The 20,846-nt window shown below is 43.4% G+C and overlaps 1 protein-coding gene across 5 annotated transcripts in view; it reads right to left on the bottom strand.

The window, feature by feature from the left end:
* Positions 1-5,892: 5,892 nt before the first annotated feature.
* The window catches only part of FRMPD4 (FERM and PDZ domain containing 4), a 210,646-nt gene continuing 195,692 nt past the window's right edge, over positions 5,893-20,846 (bottom strand). For 3 of the 5 annotated variants that reach the window (XM_060273491.1, XM_060273492.1, XM_060273490.1), the window contains exons 11-17: positions 20,251-20,377; positions 17,570-17,659; positions 17,010-17,192; positions 13,975-14,113; positions 12,114-13,178; positions 10,533-11,819; positions 5,893-7,628 (exon numbers count right to left, since the gene is read on the bottom strand). In XM_060273491.1, coding sequence (XP_060129474.1) covers positions 6,283-7,628; positions 10,533-11,819; positions 12,114-13,178; positions 13,975-14,113; positions 17,010-17,192; positions 17,570-17,659; positions 20,251-20,377 — 4,237 coding nt within the window. In that variant the 3' untranslated portion in view covers positions 5,893-6,282. Of the gene's footprint in view, positions 8,780-10,532; positions 11,820-12,113; positions 13,179-13,974; positions 14,114-17,009; positions 17,193-17,569; positions 17,660-20,250; positions 20,378-20,846 lie in introns of all 5 variants that reach the window. The other 2 variants (XM_060273493.1, XM_060273494.1) reach the window with 2 other exon arrangements.

The raw sequence follows: 20,846 nt of genomic DNA, 5'->3' as shown, positions 1-20,846 counted from the left end.
GCTAGGGATCTTAGGAGTTGTAGGCCAAAACATCTGAAGGGCTGCAGTTTGGGGATGCCTGCTCTACATTAACCATCATTCATGTGTTTGGGGGGGACACATTTTTGCTAGTATAACAATTCTGTCTTTATGTGGAAAACCATGAGTCACTGTCATTGTATTGCATAAAATAATATTCTTAGGAGATGACTGCACTTGGATATTTCATTTTACTTTACTTTATATAAGTGGCTGCTTATACAAAATTTATCCTGAAAATATTTAGTCATGAAGTAATTGACATCTATACTGTTCGTACCATCCCTTCAGAGGGTTTAAGCTACTGTTGTTCCCTACTGGTCTTACATGTGCATTTGAAACACCATGACTATCCTGTATTCTCATGAAAAACAGAGGCTACTGTCTTGGGGGGGGGGGGCAAACACGCTAGTGAACTGCCTCCACTGTTACTGCCAGAAGTTGTTCTACCATCTCAATCATCCCAGGTGAAAGGATTGCAAATTACTATTGGATTCGCCACAGTAATTGAATGCCAATTACCACTGGTAGGGTGTGAATCTTAAAGCAGCTGGAGCTCCAACCAGTTCCAGTTCTCATAGAACAAGGATGTCCCAATAGTCTGCAATCTACTTACAGTATAAAAAAAACTGGCAGTGATTTACCCATTGTCATAAGAACACTGGCAGTGATCTACCCCCAAAGCTGTGAAGCTTTTTTTTAGGAAGCCAGAGTTGGTGGGTTTTTGTTTTTGCTTTTTTTGTAAGGAGATTGCTGAGGGGCCCGAGATCAACCAGGATCTACCAGGAGCACCCTGTAATCTACCAGTAGATCATGATCTACCTCTTGGACATGCCTGTCATAAAACATTAGCGGCAAATGAGCTCACAGACTCAAAGCCAACACAACACAACACAACACAACACAACAGAACACAAGGAGGAGCTAGGTATCCTTCTTAGTCACAGCAACAGTGTTTAAAGAAGTATTAAAACCTTGTAAATCCCTACGGCACTCTCTCAGAGGCTGTTTCTTCTACCTCCCATCATGGAAAAAGCAGGGAAGGAGTAAATTTGACATATCAAGGTTTCCTCTTTTCGTCACAACAAATGGCAGGATAACTCATCAAGCTTTTCCCAAAAATTCTCAAGCACTTCTATTTCTCACTATCCCACTAACCACTTCTGATGCATCGTGATGTGGGTCAGACAAGCGTGCTTTACAACTGTACATGAAAAACTGATATCAGCATCCTCTCCCCCCCCCCCCCAGGAAAATGGCTCTAATATTAGACTCGGAAGCAATTACCTTGAGACAGTGCTCCAGGGGCTGTGCATTTAGCCAGGGAAAGGATCAGATGCTCGCCAGTACCTCTCTGCGGTCAGGTTCTCTCAGGAGAGATGACATAGCAATGTGCAGGTGGTTAGGCTGATCTCACGGTTTAAGAGTAAAATGCACAGGGGAAATGAGGACCACAGAAGGCTGGTGCTGTGCCAATAAGTGCATCATAGGCATTCCGATTAATGTATTTGACTCCAAGCATTCCCACAGCATAACTGGGCAGTTTAATTAGCAATTCAATCCCTAGAAACATGTGCCACTAGGACTTATTTTATGGTAAGAATGCTTAGGATTGCAACAACTGACATGTGGCATGCAACTTCCAAGCAAGCCTGAGCCTCTGCACTTTAAAAGAAACTAAACAATGTTTAAGATATATCAGGACTGTGTATAATTCATCTCCACCCCCTTTCTTTCCTTTTTTTGTTTTAAAAAGAATTGAACCAACATTCTCTCTTATTCACGGACGGACTGAAATTTATAATAAAAGTATTTTCATAAGAAGCAATTTATCCAGCTCTTAATGTTTATCTTAATACATTATACGTGATTAGATAAATAAGCATTTGTGCTCATTACTGCATGAAAACTGCCACATCTGTACAATGGAATCATTCCTTTATTATTGTTGCTCTCATTTCTTTCATGGAAGACTTGAAACCTGAATGTGTATTAAGCTTTCAGAGTAAGGCTATAAATGATTTGTGTTAATTGAGTTCTGCGTAGTGCGCTAACAAATCTGAAGTATGAATTAGCTCTCCATTTATTCAAATTGTCAGTACGATTGAATCGCTGAAGGTTTTGAAAGTAAAATGTGTGTGTATACCTATACCTATATCTAAAGGTAAAGGGACCCCTGACTGTTAGGTCCAGCCGCAGACTCTGGGGTTGAGTGCTCATCTCACTTTATTGGCCGAGGGAGCCAGCGTACAGCTTCCAGGTCATGTGGCCAGCATGACTAAGCCGCTTCTGGCGAAACCAGAGCAGCACACGGAAACGCCTTTACCTTCCTGCCGGAGCGGTCCCTATTTATCTACTTGCACTTTGACGTGCTTTCGAACTGTTATCCTTTTTTTAAAGGGAAATTCCCTTATGCTGAATAGGCTTCCTCGTGAGAAAAGGGAAAACTTGGCAGCTATGCTGCTAGGTGGGCAGGAGCTGGGACCGAACAATGGGAGCTCACCCCGTCGTGGGGATTCGAACCTTCTGATCGACAAGCCCTAGGCTCCATGGTTTAGACCACAGTGCCACACGCGTCCATATATCTATACTGTATCTAGCTTCCTTTAAATCTATGGGGCTTCTTTCTAAGAAAGCATCTACATGATGTTAGACTCATTTCCCAATCCAAAAGGTTTAAGGAAGGGGTGGCCTCTGTGGTTATCCAGATGCTATCCCTCCCCCAGCTTCCATCAGCCCCAGCTAGCCAATGGTCAGAAATGATGGAAAGTGGAACATAAATTTAATTGGGAGGAAGGGTGAGATGTACATTTCATAAATGAATAAATTGTCCAGCAACATCTGGGATGCTCCCAGGAACTCCTTCCCTGGTTTAATGGGTTCCAAAGCATATTAATTCAATGCTGCACAGCGGTCTGTTTGGGTATTTTCACAGCGAAGGGAAACAGTGCACAAGAAAAGATATAGATTTTGCTCTTGCACAGCTCCATATTAGAGCACCTATATTTGTCCATAGTTGGGATCAGATTTCCACACACAAAATTTGAGCAATGCCTACCAGGAAGATCTACTGTGCAGCATGGGAACAGAGCAAATATATTCTGACCCGAAAACACATTCTTCCAGATTGGTCCACAGAGCGCTGGCTCTGTTGGGCCAGGCAGAAGGACTCTTTGATCTGCAAGTAGGTGTTTTACTGTCTGCAACAGTGGCTGGACCAGCAGCAGAGGGAACTCTAATTGATATTGGCTCATTTAATAGAGCAGGTTCCTTTCCAATTTCTCCCCCAGATGCTGTGGTCGTCTCCCTGGAGTTGCTTCTCAAAGAAGACTCCCAAGAGTCTCCCTTTAGCATCATTTCTAGCATTGTGCTAGAAAAGGGGTGTGGGGACCTGGTGGACTCTGGCTCCCAACATTAAAAGTTGTGTTTATTATTTATTAAATTTGTATACTGCCCTATATTCTCAGGGAAGTTACAACATAAAGTCACAATATAAAAAGCACAAAATACATAACAAAAACAAAAACAACCTAATAACCCCCTTCCTTCCGCAACACCTTTTAAAAGGGCATTGGATGTCAATCAGCCAAAGGCCTGGTTAAAGAGGAACGTTTTTGCCTGGTGTCTGAAAGTGGATAATGAAGGTGTCAGGTGAACCTCCTTGGAGAGAACATTCCACAAATGGGGAGCCACTGCAGAAAAGGCCCATTCTCGTGTTGCCACCCTCTGGACCTCTCGTGGAGGAGACACCTGAAGAAGCGCCTCAGAAGATGATCTCAGGGTCCGGATAGGTTCATGTGGAAAGAATTAACGCCTTCATCTCCTTTTCCACTCACAACCATCATGTTTGGTAATCTGCAGCTTTTAAATAAAACATGCCTTTGTTAAATGCTTGCATTCTTGGGTTGCCATCTTCAGTAGAGCTTTTTTGATGTGAATGAGACCTCTTCCATATAATTGTCCTGATCCATCCAGAGGCCATCTGCATGGAAGCAGGTTTCTGTACATGGAATTGTACATTAAAATGAGTTTCCTAGGCTGATTCAAAAGCTAGAACTATGAAATACGTCATCAGCCGTGCAATTCAGCTGTTTGGGAGGAAGAGGGGCTGGGATTGTATCTTCCTCACCCTCTGCTTCCTGACAAACTGCTGATTGACACACAGTGGTCATTAATCTGATTGGAAAACACAAGCAAGATTGATGTGAAAGGCTGGTGACTACAAGTTGAGCAGTCGGATCTTAGATGTTAGCCTGAGAAGCCCAAAACCTTGAAGACAGATTCTAGCTGTTGAGAAACGCTTGAAAACAGTGTCTGGCATGTACCCAAAGGGCACAAATAGCCTTTAGACAAAAAACTAAGACTTCTCAATAAATATCTCATTTGTTCCTCAGATAACTATGGTATGTTGACTGTCTCTGCTGTGTGTGCTCTGGGATCAGCTGTTTCTATGCAGCAATGTGCTCTCATCCTCTCTTCTCACCAGTGTTAAGCACACGAGTGTGTACACCCCACATGGTACACACCGTAGTTTACTAGCATCCTATGGAGAGAGAAAAGACCATTTGTATGAGAGAACCAGTTTAAGTAGGCACATCAGTTAATGCTGGAAATGGTCCAGATTTATCAAGCTAAAATGGATAAAATAAATGAAGAATGCAATCATATTGCCGTTGATTAATACTTCACTGCATTACTTGTTCTTCGTGAGCTGGAAATATGCACCATATTGTTCTGAATATTGCTTAGATCTGAGATGGGGAGATCTATGGTACTTCAGATATTCCTGTTGGACTCCAACTCCCATCAGCCTGAGCCAACATGGGCTGATGGAAGTTGTAGTCTAGCAACAATTGGAGGACCAAAGGTTTCCCTTCATATACACTGATATGTTCCCAAGCTTTAAAGGTAATCACTGATAACTACAAGTCTGAAATGTTCATAGGATAACTGATGTGTCAGGAAATTACAAGTTGGTTATATGACATCCTTTCAAAGCTCTATATATTGACCCATTTGAGCAAAGAGCAGAGCAGGAAAACAGACCACAAATCACCAAGATGATACAAAGGAGTAAGAAGACTAGGAGATGCCTTAAAAAGCCTATATATAGAAATCAAGTCACTCTGTTCAAACTGTCCAGGAAGTTATTTCATGTAATGCACAGAGATATCTGTGGCGATATTGCTTTTGATTCGTTTTCAAAGGGTTGGGTATCTTAAATCCTCTTGGGATTCAAATGAAGGTGTTCCCCACATATACCAGCTTTCATGACGCACCATCTTGATATGGCAGACTAACCAAAACAACTTTGAGCAAGTGCTTAAAGCCACAGCATTGAAAAAAGTCTCAGTGAGAAGCTGTGCCTAGATGTGGATATAAGGCCAAGCTGCCCTTTATTTTCATAGGAGGAATTGCTACCAGGGAGGATGTGTGTGGAGAGACAGTGGGGCAAGCTTCTCTACCTGTTCTAAACCAGCCCCCTTTACAGGGAACCTTATATTAAAAAAAGCTGCTGTCTGGAATGTAACTTAAGGGCAGTTATTGTCCCTCCCTGAAGGTCATAAGCTGCATTTACGTGTTTGAATTTTGTATCTGCATTAAACATTTGGGAGCAGTCCTGCAGGCCTTTTTGATTGAGCAGTGGCACAGAAATAAACTACCAATGTAACAGATGCATCAAGCAAGCAGTATGAACAAAAGAGTAATTTATTATGCGCATATATATACACATATGTATATATATATTTATATATATATAATCTATTCAGTCACAATAGTCTCTGGGTTTTAAAATGTATTTTTTTGCTATATTCAATGCTTTAAAAATTATAATTCAAACATTAAATACTGTTATATACATTATGATTCTTAGTTCTAACCATGAACAGTATAGTTCCCAAGTATAAACTTGGAGGGGGAAAGGAAGTAAATCCTCTAGCATTGCAGTCTTAAGAAATTAAGATCAAACACCTGTAGATTTGACTATGGAAAAAGTCAAACTTCCAAATGCTTTTATATAGTTTTTATCCTTCAAAAAGAAAGAAAGAAAGAAAGAAAGAAAGAGGAGGAGGATAGAACTGGTCAGAAGTCCCATAGTTGTTTTTGTTTTTTCTATCTCATACCTATTTTATATAAAATAACAAAATATACAGAGAGAGCGTCAAGGTGGTTTTTTTAAACATTATTTCATACACGTACAATTAATAAAAGTTTTTTTTTAATGTATGGCTTTGCAAAGGTAGATTATGAAGTGACTTCTGTTTATTTATTTAAAAGCATTTTAAGAGAACGTGTTAGTGTGCTTACGATAGTGGCCATGGTGGTCGAATTACGAGCCAAGAGTTTAATGCTAGAGTTACTGGAGGTCTTACCAGATACTGCTTCCGCAGCTTTTAGAAGACAAATGTAGTTTATTACAACCTCATCTATTTTAGCTACAATTTCCTCCTGCTGTGTTTCAGAGTTCATGATTTTAACTAATCGCATGCAGGCTTCTGTTAAGCAACAGAGTACTTGAAAGCTGGAAGTCATAGCTACAAGCATTTCCTCTGGGCTTTTTTCAGCCATGGCCATTTTCCTGCAGGCACTTCCCAACTGTCTCGATTCTACAGATAACAGTTGTTTATACTGAGAAAGTTTAAGGTCATATGCTTCTGAATGATCCTCCCTCTTCCCCATACTCGATCGGACCAAACAGAGGAGCTCATTGGCATCTTTTTGTGCTGCAAGAAATCCATCAGGCACTGCATAATTCTTCTCCTTCATTACGCTGAGTCTCGCTATTTGTGCATCGAAGGACATGTCGCTGAGATTCCTATCGGTTTGACCATCCTGGTCTCCACGAGTGCTTTTGCTGCTTGGGCTGCTTTTGGCATCGCTGGCAGTCTTTGTGCCCTCCTTCCCATTCTCCTCACTTTCAATGGAAGGAGGCCGAGGGGACAATTCTGCTACCTGGCACTGTATCTCAGGACGATAGAGGAACGAGAGCTGGGCACCACCTCTGCGTTCGTCTTCATCCTCGTCCTCTTCAGCATTTCCTCTCGCTAGGAAACAATAGCTAAAGGGTCCGCGGCATTTCCAATTGCTGGCATCCAGCTTTCGTAAGGGCAACGTTCTGTACTGCTTGGACTCCTTCCGGATGGCATTCAAGACAGGAGATCTCTTGCTGCCCATGCTGCTGACATTCACAGAGCTCTGGGAATAACTTTTTGATAATGTTTTGCCCAGAGGAAGTTCTCCTCTTTTTTCCGATTTTGTTGAGCCACCTGCTTCAGCGATGTCTGTACATAACACACTGACTGCGGCTTTCTTCTTCTCGAGAAACATCTCGAGGCTTGTCGATTCTGCAGTGACGCTACTGCTTCGTCGCAGAACTTTCCTGTTGTGCGGCATCCTGAGGCTTCCCCCCATCATCTCATATGGCCATAAACTAACCGCTACCCCACCTGACTGGTTGACTTTGGGAACATCAAAAGAGTCTTGGTTTCGAATTGGCACCTTTGATTCTGAGTGAATGTGGGATGATAGCGTGATGGAATCAGCTCTGGGCTGGTTAGGAAAAGCTGAAGACATGCTTCCTTGTCTTCCAGTCACAGGCTCTGTGAAAGCTACACTAGGGGGAGTAGAAGAACAAAGGGAATAATTAAGCACCACCTCAAAAAGCCATTTAGTGGCTGAGCATTTCAGCCGTATAGTCTTAACTGTTGCTTTAGAAATTTTAAAAAGGAAAGGTTTAATATTCTGAATACACATTTTTCAGACCCCACATGCAATCACAAATCTTTCAGGAAATGTGCAGTTCATCAAAACATTTTTTTTTTTAAAAAAATCTTTACATCCATTAGAGAATTGTAGAGTTGGAAGGGACCCTTAGGATCATCTAATCTAACGCCCTGCAATGCAGGAATATGCAGCTGCCCCATACAGGGATTGAACCTGCAACCTTGGTGCTATCAGCACCATGCCCTAAACCAGGCATCCCCAAACTTCGGCCCTCCAGATGTTTTGGACCACAATTCCCATCTTCCCCGACCACTGGTCCTGTTAGCTAGGGATCATGGGAGTTGTAGGCCAAAACATCTGGAGGGCCGAAGTTTGGGGGTGCCTGCCCTAAACAACTGAGCTAACAGTTCTTTCCGTATAACTTTGATGGAGAAGACAGATATAGGCTGGATCTACATTGATCTAAAAACAAACAAAACAACCCTAAGAAAAAAGTTATATACAGTGGTACCTCAGTTTTCAAACGCTGACAAACATTTCAGTTCTTGAACGCCGTAAATGCCAAAAGTAAATGCTTCTGTTTTCGAACATGCCTCAGAAGTCGAACATGCCACGCGGCTTCTGCTGAGTGCAAGATCCCGAGGCCTAGCTGTCAGCTATTGAGTTTTTGGTTTTCGGACGTTTCAGAACTCAAACTGTCTTCCGGAACTGATTATGTTCAAAAACTGAGGTACCACTGTAGCTCTCAATGCAATTTTCCATTTACTGCTGTACATTTTTATAACTCATTTACAACGTTTTAACTCACCAGTATAGATTAGTCTGTGGTGTAAAAAGAGAAAACGCACAACCTCTGCTGTGAAGCTGCCTCACAGTTTGAAGTGCACTTGTCATAGGAGTGACGAATTGAATGCTTGTTTATCTGTTGGGTTTGTCCTTTCCCCTGCTTGAAGGATGTCTCCCGCCCCGACTTTAGGAATCAGCATCACGTTACTCTGTTCATTCAATGTCTTGCTCCATTCTCAGAACTACAACTCTAGGAGTTTCATGTGAAGAAGGATTGATTGTGAAACCAGCTGGGAATTGTAGCTCCGTGAGGGGAAATAGGGGTTTCCTAACAACTCTCAGCGCCCTTAGCAAACCATACTTTCCAGGATTCTCCGGAGAGGGGGGGGGCGGGCTATGGTTTTTAAAGTGGCATAAATGTATGATGCATATGAAGCCTTTAAGGAAAAAGCAACAAACGGCATGCATCACAAGGTTTGGGTTTCAAGCAGGACTTAATCAATGCAGTAACATCTCCAGCTCTGGCCAACAGAGGAAGGAACTGCAAGGAAAAAACATTGCCAAATAATAATAAAAGCTTTGTGGCTCTGATAGGCCTGAATGGGAGCTTTTGCAATCCTATACACACTCACCTAGGAGTGAATCCAATTCTGCTCAAGGGGGTTAATTCTGAGTAGGCATGTGCAGGATTGCACAGTAAGAGGCTTGTTAATACTGCCTGCCAGCACACTTTTGCCTTCTTCCTCCCTATCTTGCTTTTCTTTGCCTACCCACGGTTGGCCAGGTCTAACTGGTACTTCAACTTCCCTTCAGTTGGTCTCTGGGTTCCTGCTACAGCCTCTCATTTCAGTATTTCCAATTCAAAATATTCTTCTGAAGAGTTTGACTCTTTCATTCGTAGGGCTCGATCCCCCACTTCTGAGGAAATCAGACAATTGTGCATGTGGCCCAAAGCAGATAATGTAGCATGTGTTTTGGATATGCACAAAGTCTACATTCCACTGGACAGGTGGGATTTCTAGAGTAGCGACTGTGTGAAACCATGCTAAGGCCACACTCTTAACACTTGAAGTACTGTCAGGGCTCTGAGGAGTGGGGTGGGGGAAGAGATATTGGGGCCAGAGGCTGATCCAGGAGCCCTATCTATAACTGAAGGAGCATCTCCACCCCCATTGTTTATCCTGGACACTGAGGTCCAGCTCCGAGGGTCTTCTGGTGTTTCTCTCATTGCTAGAAGCCCGTTCTCGGTAGTGGTGCCCTCCCTGTGGAACACCCTCCCTTCAGATGTCAAGGAGAAAAAGAATTGCACGACTTTTAGATGACACCTGAAGGCAGCCCTGTATTGAGAAGTTTTTTTAATGTTTGGTGTTTTATCATGTTTTTGTATGTGTTGGAAACCACTCAGAGTGGCTGGAGCAACATAGTCAGGGTGGGATATAAATAATAAAATTATTATTATTATAAAGGGGTAACGAGTTATGGGATGTTGTGCCCCCCCATGAGGCAGGAGCCAGAGCTGGAAGATGGGGAAGGGTCTGAGCAGTCAGAGATGGGGGAGGAAGGACAGGACGTGCCAGAAGTGGGTGGAGAGATGGCGCCTCAAGGGAGGGGGCTAGCAGAATCCCTTCCCCTGCTGTCCCCCAGGACCAGGAGGGCCTTAAAAAGGCAGACACAGTGACATTTCCGAGTAGGAGAAGTTGCAGGTTATTGTGCTCTTGCCATCAGACAAAGGTACTTACGTTTGCATGCAAGCATGGTCCCATCATTGCTCCAACTAAGAGCACAAGCCTGCAAAGGGGTGCCAGATACCTAGCTACCAGGAGCATGTGCGTGCATGTTTAGTGTGCTTCAGGAGCTACTGTTAAGTTTGTGCTGGTTGTTTGCCCTCCTTGGGCTGTGTGTGCTCTGGACGGTCACTTCATTCAAATTTTATTTTTACGGTTTAAAAAATGCCACCCACGTCTCTTACACACATTCAGATTAACCCTTTGGTGCTGCCGTACCTGTAGTTTCTTTAATCTTGGGGATCCTGTGACATCCATCTCTCAACGTGCCGAAGAGTGGGTCAGCGGAATTGACTGTGGGATGCATAACAGGCACTGCCATTCTGTGGCACACAGTTTCAGGCTGCTGGTGCAGCTCCTTGTACGTTGCTCCGTGGCTGGAGAGCATGGCAGCTCTTTCGTCTGCTGGAATAATGTAGCTGAGGCCCTTTCCTGCTGAGTCAGGGATAATGTGCTTTGCGTCAGAGGTGCAAAGAGGAGATTCGACCGGGGTTCCGCACGTGCTGCTGCCTGTGCTGCACCCTGCATCCACTGAGGAGCACTGCGAGCTTTGCAGAGAAAAGTGGCCTTCGCTCTGCAGGGATGACATGCGCTTAGCTAGGTGATACTCACATAATCTAGTCATGCTCTGCTCTGCTTCCAGGAGCTTTGGGAGGTGGCCATTGCCAGGTGAATTAGCATCTTCAGAGTCATTGCGCTCCTTGGGTGAAGAGAGAGTAGTCACATCTGAAACAAAATGTTCATCTGGCCCATGCCCTAAAGCACCACTAGGACTAATCTCAGGGTGCACTTCCTCTTTACAGTCCACCTCTGTTTTCCCAAGGCTTGAAACTCTCGGAACTGCCTTTCCGTTCACCGTTTCTGAATTTGGCTTCTCTGCCGCTCCCTCATCCGAAGCAGCATACCATCTTTGGCCATCCTTGCGAAAGGCAGTTCTTTCCACATTAAAAGTGCTTATGCGCTGACCCTCTCTTGAGGAGAGAGTGCTGACTTTGCCCTTTTGCTCATCGGCTTCTGTCTTTTTAGCCCCCACATGTTTTTTCATAACAACATTGCCATCAGGGGTTGCTTTCCCTTCCCCTTCGGCCGCCTTATTTTTCCGTTTGGTAGTGCAAGAATATATCACGGACCCCATGTGCAGCTTGCTGAAATATTCAGTAACAGACTTTGTTTCCATGGTTTCCGGTTCCATCTCCATGTTATCTGAATGGAGAATCTGCTTGGAAGGCACAACTTTTGACTGTAGCTCTGCAACTTGCTGATTGGCTGAAGACTGTACGGATTTCAGCAGCAGGCCTCCAGCCTGGCTCTTGGTGATGGAGAACTCAGCCTGCTGCTCCACAAGCGGTTGATAACCTTCGTTAGTGGGCAGAAACAGGCGCGTGGCATTTTCAGACAGTTTCTGTGCTGTGGCCAATTCAGAAGTTTCAGTCATTTCGGAAGAGTTAGTCTCATTGCCAGAATCTGAGGATGATTCGGGGCTATATGCTCTCAAGATGGCTACACCTGCATGCCGTAAAAAATAAGAGCCAATTAATGAAATCATGTCAGGCACTTCATTTTTTTTTTAATGGTTCTAGAATACTGATTCACATATTGCATAGTTTCCAAGAAAGGCAACTTAACATTATGGTAGTTCTATCACATGGTATGTGTAGGTGATGGAGGAAAAACAAAAACAAAAAATAATAATGAAATGTTTCCCCCAAAAAAGGGCTAATGATGAAAAGGCAAAATGGTGAAAATGGATGGAATGGTATGGTTTGTTTCAGTGAATAAACGTAACAGTGATGTAAGAACCTGAGTTGTCATTTGTCTGCTGTTCCTCCGAAGCAGCCAAGGCCTCCAGTGCTTGAAGAGTAGAAACCACAGCATCATCCAGACCCTTTTCACATTTTCCTTCAGTATTTGTAGGAACAGCATCAATAAGCGACACTGGAATATCATCACTCCCTGCATTATTAGTCTCCTCCCTGTCCTCTCCATACTGTACTGTGTGATTCTGAGAGTCTTCTTCATCAGAGCTATCCCTGAATCCAGGGGGAGGAGCTGCAATGGCCATGTTCAGAGAATGCAAGAGGAAGTCGTCTTCATTGTCATCCCCTTCCGGAGGTGGGAGTGATGTCAAGTCAATGATGTCATCACTGGAACCCGAAAGGCTGAGAAGAGTAGGCCTGTTGATCTCTCCCACAATCATGTCTTCCTCACAGCTTACGTCGTCCTCATCTTCGGCATCATCTGTGTTCTCTGCATAGCAAATGTCATGCAGCAAGGGCTCCTCTATTCCTTCTGCAGCTCCAAATATTTTGCCATCATTCAAACCTGCAAAAACGGAATTTGCAGCAAACTGAATGCTTTCAGCATCAGGGGACAACTCCAAACTCTTGATGTCATTGGCATGGCTTATATAAAGAGCTCTCTGCCTTTCCAGTGCTTCTGGACTTTCATCCATTAGTCTTTCATAGCCAAGGGTTTGGGGGTTAATGCCGTCCAAACTGTGATCTCCAAAAATAAAGGATACTTTTGCAGCTCTTGGAGATCCCTGCGTTTTCTTGCTTGATTCTATTCCTCCTGAGTATGACAGTGCAGATTGCTGGTTTAAATTTTGGTTCTCTTCTTCTGCCTCTGCAGAGTCCTCTTGTTTGGCCAGCTGCTGATCAAGGACACTAGAATTATAAACACTCTCTATGTACAAGTGCCTGTGTTCTTTTGGGCAGAAGGTGCTGTCATTAGCATCTGCAGTTTTTTGTCTTGAGTCTATATACATGTGCACCTCCTGCGCTCCTTCCGCTGGGAATGTCGTCGTTTTCGCTACACAGTTCCACTCAGGGCCATGGAGGTTATGCTTCCCCTTAATTTCAGTCCCTAAAAATGGAAGAGGGGGGTAGAGAGGAAAGGCGAAATATCAAATCAATTTATGCTATCTCGCCTACATCAGATTAGATTGCTATTCCTAAACAACCATGTTTTTAGATCGATCCTTTTCATGTAACCTTGAAATAAGTTTCTAAAGGTAAAGGGACCCCTGACCATTAGGTCCAGTCATGACCGACTCTGGGGTTGCGACGCTCATCTCACATTATTGGCCGAGGGAGCCGGCGTACAGCTTCCAGGTCATGTGGCCAGCATGACTAAGCTGCTTCTGGCGATTTATCTACTTGCACTTTGACGTGCTTTCGAACTGCTAGGTTGGCAGGAAGAGGGACCGAGCAACGGGAGCTCACCCCGTCGCGGGGATTCGAACTGCCGACCTTCTGATCGGCAAGCCCTAGGCTCTATGGTTTAACCCACAGCGGCACCCACGTCCCTGAAATAAGTTTCTAGCAGTTGCCTATTCTTAGGCTACTCCTTACTTCTCAAAGAAGTCACACACTGAATTCTTATTGTGAGAATAAATCAAAAACTCAACCCATTTTGATTGCATATCCTAACAAGCAGACTGAATAATTCTACTTGGGTTGGTTGACACAGATACATATAAGGGAATTTATATGGATCTGAAGTCACTTTCAAGTTCAGCATGCCACCTGCAAATCAGATTTGCCAAGATACAAACTTTTGCTTTCCTAGAAGGTCTCTGCTGACTGGAAGCAAAACTTACCTGAAAAGTTAACATCATTTTGTATGTCTGTGTATTCATCACATGATAAGTATACATTACCTGCTTCGCGGCTTCCAATATTTTTCTTGCAGGCCATGTTAAATATTGAACGTCTGGAATCAACTAAAAGTCTATAATATCCAGCAGTTAAACAGGCAAGATTCATGGCATCTGACGATTCCATTAGCAAAGTGATTGGCTAAGGGAAAGAAAAAATGGACAGCAGAGTCATTATAAAGTCAAGGCTATAATCTTTGGTGGGGTGCTAGATTTAGAGCACAATTTGGTTGGTTTGTTTGTTTAAAAAAAGAAAAATGGTAAGAAAATATGCTAGGTGGAATTAAATTGGTATAATCCTAAGGTAAAGGTAAAGGTACCCTTGACCATTAGGTCCAGTCACAGACAACTCTGGGGTTGCAGCGCTCATCTCGCTCTATAGGCTGAGGGAGCCGGCGTTTGTTTAGCATGACAAAGCAGCTTCTGGTGAACCAGAGCTTCTGGTGAACCTTCCCGCCGGAGTGGTACCTATTTATCTACTGATACTTTGACGTGCTTTCGAACTGCTAGGTTGCCAGGAGCTGGGACCAAACAATGGCAGCTCACCCTGTTGCGTGGATTCGAACTGCCAACCTTCTGATCGGCAAGCCCTAGGCTCAGTGTTTTAGACCACAGCGCCACCTGTGTCCCTTTAGTATGACCCTAACCAAGCTTAACCAGAAGCAGGGCCAGCTCTAGGGGTAGTCTGGGTGGTGCAGGGCGCCGGCCCGGTAGGGGGGAGCCGTGCGGAAACCATGCTGCGCCCTGCGCCCGCCCACCAGCCGCAGCAAGAAAGGGAACGGGGCGGGGGTGCCGGAGCAATCTCCGCACCACGGCACGGGGGCGCCCGACGTGCTTCAGACGGCCCTGACCAGAAGCAATTCCCACTAAGTTGAATGGGATTTCCATGAATTTGAGAGAGGCATCTTTATATGTCAGACCTATCCCTGCCACTCTGTCTGTGTCTTCTAGGCACAACATCAAAATAATAGCAGTAGAAGGTGCAAAGACTTAAAAGGTGTTCCAGAATGGACACTTGAAATTATGAATGTTCATTTTTTAGGTTGAACTGCTAATTGAGGCAAATTGAGATTGAGGCAATTTTCTTAATCCCACCCCCCAATTATTGGTCCAGGACCATTGTGGCTCTCCTAATTAATGACTGTGCTTTCTTCTGTCCCAGTTCACATGGGATAAGTAGTAGAGATAAATTGAGACAAATTAAGGCCATGCATCAATTCCTTTAAATAAGAATCTCACACCTAACAATTCTATAACTGTATATGGGACTGGATGCTATTAGAAATCTACCACAGTTCAGTATGAAGATAGTATTTTGCTAACTTTTGCCTCTGTGCCATTCCCACAATGGTAGAGCATGTAAAATATTAGCTCATATGAAAAACACATTTTCTGCTCGCTTTTGGTCAAAAAGTTTCACTTCAAAACAGTCATTTATTTTATGCTGAATGACAAGAGTTTTGTTCTAAAGCCACTCAGAGCTGTCTGGGGGGGGGGGAGTTAACAAAATATGGTGAATTCTTAGTTTGATGGTTTAGAAAGAGCAAGGCTGCATTTTATTTTTCAAAGTCTGAAAAAGGTTTGTTGATATTTATTTTTCTGAGGAGATGTACAGAGGTTAATGTTTCCCAAATGCTTTATCGTGTCCTCCCTTAAAGAGGGCATGTGTCATGGTATGACATGGTAACCGAACCCTGGGTGGGTATGATTGGATAGCCACAACACCCTATTGGTAGGTCCCTTGATGCTGTGTTGAATCAGGCCAATGGGACGCTAGCCAAACTGATCAAGGGTCCTATATACAGTGGTACCTCTACTTACGAATAACTCTACTTACGAATGTTTCTACTTACGAATGGAGCTCCGTCCGCCATCTTGGATGTGGTTTAGATAGGATTTTTTTCTACTTATGAATTTTTAGATAGGGTTGCTTCTACTTATGAATTTTTTCTCCCAATGCATTCCTATAGGATTTGACTTACAATTTTTTCAACTTACAAATGTGCGTTCGGAATGCATTAAATTCGTAAGTAGAGGTACCACTGTATGCCCATGCACTTGACTCAGAGCTTCCTCTTTTGGTCAGTGCATCGGCACACCTGCCCACCTCTCCCTACTTTTAGGGCTTGTGCGCTTGACCTTGCTATGCCGTTGTCTGTCGTCTGTCATTGGGACAGGGGCACGGCAGGAATTTTCCCCACTTGGCTGATTGGCTGGTGCCATTTGGGTTTCGCCTGCCGCATAGCAAATCTTCACAACTTTTAAGGCTGCGGATAGGCTCTGGTTCAGGTGATAGGGATGGGGAACGCTCTCGCCATCCCTATGTGAAGCGTATTCCGTTAAAGGAATCCAGGGACTCAATGGTTTGGTCAACCCTGAGAGGGGTTGGGCACGTGCCTGAGTCCTGCGTGACATCGGGGTGACAGACATAGCATGTCCCCAACTTTCCGCCATCCCAGGTGCTCACCCTAGGCTGACCTATGCTGGTGCCCTGGGTCAGTGCTACCTGCAACGGTGCAGGGAGCTAGTCGAACCAGAGCCTATGCAGCCACTCACTTTCTGTAATCAATAAAGTTGTGGCCTAAATTCTGCCAAAAACCAAACCAAAATTTGAGTCTTGTCTAAATTTATTTATAGGGTTAAAGGTCTAAACACACAACAAAATCCACTGGAGCATTATGCAAATAAACCGTTGCTGGTCACTTCTTTCACAAAAGAAGTACTGAGACTGAAAATAAACATTAAAAAGCAGAGAAAAACAAATATTCTTCAAAATAATAATTGCAATTATGTTACTTCTAATCAGAGAATAAAGTTCAAACATAAGCTTGTTTACAACTACATAGTGAACTTTGACAGTAACTAAGATTATTATTCCAAGGTACGGCAAGAAAATGAAAAGAAAGGCTAATTGAACTAGACCTGATGCTGAATTTGATGGATCACCAAATTTAAAGGGATAATTGAACTCTCCTTTTTATTCTTTATTCAATGCAGAGCTGAGAGTCTTACTGAAACAATTGTGACATTCAACTTACTTTTACATCTAGCACATGAAGCTCAACTCGAACAATAGTTTCATCTTCTGTAAACATCTCAATTCTGTTCACGTGGCTGAAATCTGCCAGCAGAGCTACCAGATTTGTTTTGGTGTTTATTACGTGGCTGATACCATATCGCGGCCCCACTAACAGTGTCACCTCGGAACGTTTTTCACCCTGCTGCAACACAGGAAGCAAAAAGAAGAGGCTTTCACAAAGCAAGGAAATACATGTGGATTTAAATCGGTTTACCTCCACTTAAATCAACATTATGCATCAAATCCACATTATCTAACTTAACCAGCTAGGTTGTTGATCCTCACAGAAATTAATTTTACAAGATTTTCATCAGTGTGTATACTTGGTACCAAGGGATGAAAAAATATATTTAAAAAGTACTGGTACCTAATTGAAATGAGCCTGCTGAAAGCTGTACTAAAGCTATTGCATGAATTGGCTCAATATTACTTGTGAAGCAAATAATTAATTGTCTCATTAATTAGCCACTTGAAGAATACTCAGCAAACATTAAAAAATGATGGTGAGGGAAAGCCTACCAATAACGTTGCTTTGAATACACGGCCCCCATAAAGCCGCAGATCACTGAGGAACTTGAGATAGTGTACCTTGGCTTGCAGAGCAGAAAGCTGAAGATAAAGAGAGAAAACAATCAAATGACCACAGGAGTTAGGCGCAATGGTGACTATAATTCATTATAATTTTATTACACACCCCAGGCAAGCTGTTAATAAGGACTTCTCAAAGCCCATGGGTAAGCCATTCTTTAGAGAACTTCCTAAGGGCAGAAATTACTTTTAGATCTTGAAATTAGAAGTCTTATTTCATCCAATCAGATGTAGTTCAAACCGTATCGGCAGCAGTGCTTGAGAACTAGAAATGATCTAGTGCAAGACAGATCTAAATGACTCATTGAAGTATTTTGGAGGTAGAACACAGCATTCCAAATAGTCAGAACTAGCCCCCTTTGTGAAAAGTTTTAGAGTAGTAATATACCAGATCTTTAAAACCACGTGGTGGCAACAATTCCCCAAATGTCTATTGATTAATCCCTCTGTGAGTATCTCTCATTGCTACATATGTTATATGGACTGGATGAAGCTCATAGCAACCGTACTTTACCGTGTATAAGACTAGGTGTTTTTTTTTAAACTCAAAAATAAGGTTTAAAAACTGGGGGTGTCTTATACACGGGTAGTGGGTATGGGTGACGGGTGATTGTTTGCAGCTGCGAGCTGCAGATTGTCACTGGCGATTTGTATTGGCTGTGGGAAACGGGTGTGTGATTGGTTGCTGCATCAAGAGCTGCTGAGGATTGGCTGCCACTGTGGCAATTGCGCTTGCTATTTACTTTTGCTGTTGGTGATTGGGCAGATGCTTGTAGCAGACACGAGCGACTGCAAGCACTGGGTTAGTGATTTACTGCAACCCCCCCCAAAAAAATAGAGGTCCCCCAAAATAGTGTGTTATACAAGGAAAAGTACGGTACTTTAAAAAAAAAATTTTTTTTATCCACAGTTAAAAAGAAAAGCCTGATACTATTCCACCTTCAGCTCCTGCAATCCACTCAAACTGAGGCTTGAACTGCATCAGCTACAGCAACATTCAACCCAAGGAAACTGGGGTATAGCTGTGTTTCGCCTCTCCTCTGACGCTTCCACAGATCCTTCTAACCACCTCATAACTTTCTGCTAGCACCACAGTAATAAAGTGGAAGGCATTGTTCACACAGGCCTTAAGATGCCATACAACCGTATCCTTTAATGTGGGACCTTTTCTTCCCAATACTATTGGAATATTTCAGTGCAGAATGAGATGCCTCTACCCAGCAGAATGAAGTCTTAAGACACTTAGGTACCTTTTAAATAGTGCCACAGACACTACTTTTTCTGTGGTTCCATCCCACGGTGCTGTTGTAATGTTTAAAAGTCTTCAGACTGTGTAGACAGGGCCAAATGTGTGGGTCTCTCCCACTGAATTAGCACCCCACTGAGGAAAGGCTGTGGGTCTTTAAAATTACAGCAGCGGCGTGAGGTCAAACCACAGAAAGGTGCCTTCCACCGCATGAAACTTGCAGCCCTCCAGATGTAGTTGAAGTCCAACTCCCATCAGCCCTGGTGAGGAATTATGAAAGTTGAAGTCCAACAGATTCCTCCACCCCCGATTGAGAAGTTCCTTGACTGATGAAGGAACTGATAATGGACAGTCACATGCTGGCTACTGGTGTGATTTACAAATGAGGCATAATCCTGTGATTTCCCCCCACTTCAGAAGCCAGAATAAGTAGACTGGCAAGAAGGGCAAGTCTAAGGGATGTGTGCTCTTTGCCCCCCCCCCCACGCTATGTTTTGCCCACAGGAAAATCAATATGGTGGTAGGTGCCACATCTGCTTCACATGGTGTCTTCCTTTTCAATGCCAGGTTGAGCACTGGTGCCTATCCCCACTACTTCCCACCTTCTTCCTACCCCTTGGTATTCTCACCAGAGCAGCAGCAGGTAGTAGTGTGTGTGTGTGTGTGTTTTTAAAAAAGCCCTGTGTTCTAATCCCCCCCCATATTTTGCCAAACTGAGTGTTCAAAGTGGTCCAAAAATATAGGACATGATCTAGTCTAACTGATGCATTTTAAAGCCTAATAATTTCAGGAGGAGAGAGCTAAGTATGTACTTAAGTCTCACATGGCAATTGAATTAATGGAACTTAAAATTGCTTCCGTTCAGCTGAACTGTGTCTTAAAAGTATGAATAAAATTTCAAATGTATCCAATGTGATGTGCATCTCAAGGAGCCATGCCCATTAATGCCAAAGGCAGATCAATGGGCCGGGATATTTCACAGAAATGAATGCATGGCATGGCGAAGATGTGTGGCTGTGGGAGACTCCTAGGGTAGTGCGATTCAGAACAGAGAAAGCCATTTCCCAGCAATTGTGTTATGAAACGTAGAAGCAAAATGAATGCAGGTAGAAGGAAAGTGTCATGCCCCTGTGGTTAACTAGCAATTTCCTACCATTTTCAAGATAAAATAATGGTTTTGCTAAACTAATTCCTTTTAATTGTTCTTGAAAAAATGGCAATAAGCAGTGCGCATTGTACAGGCTGGCAATCTCTGAAAAATACATTGGCGACTTATTTCTCTGAAGGATGGGACGGAAAATCTCTCCGTCAGATGCAGTCCTCCTGATTATGAAAATCTATTTCTATTAAGATGCAAATGCATTACCTTTTTACCCGGAGGAACTAGGTTTTGATTTGCTTTGACAAGGTGCGAAAGTGCTTTCTTTATGTTCTTTTCTTTCATGCTTTGCAGTACAGCAGATGGGAGGAAAGTCTCCAGGCCCCATTCTTTTCTGCAATACAAGGCACAACTTTAATTCCACAGTCCTCTGACAATTACCTCTTCTAAAAGGTACCCCACAAGGTTGAGGAAACATGGATGGAGAAACCAACTGGGGGCACCTGCACCCAGCAGATGCTATTATCACATAGAAAAATAAAAGAATTTCAACGCTAGAAAAATGAATAAAAGGTCATTTTGAGAAATGGCTTTTGTTCTAAAGACACAAAGCATGATTGTGTGTTGGAATATGTGATGGAAACAAATTGTTGATTCACATGTGCAGCCTTCAGCGTGGCCCAAACTGAAGGGGCTGCAGATAAAGGCTCCCTAAGCCATTCAGAAAGTTTGCTTGCAATTGGAACCCTCACACTGGGGATTTTGATGATCTGGATAATCCACATGGGAAGCTTCTCATGCAACTGGCTTACCCTTGCACAGTTCCGTTTCAAGTGTCCATAGCGGCTGCCATGGGCCCACGA

This window comes from Zootoca vivipara, chromosome 4 (genome assembly GCF_963506605.1).
Source record: "Zootoca vivipara chromosome 4, rZooViv1.1, whole genome shotgun sequence".
Classification (NCBI taxonomy): Eukaryota; Metazoa; Chordata; class Lepidosauria; order Squamata; family Lacertidae; genus Zootoca; species Zootoca vivipara.
The sequence above is the reverse complement of the archived record's forward strand: the minus strand, read 5'-3'. Positions and strand labels throughout refer to the sequence as shown.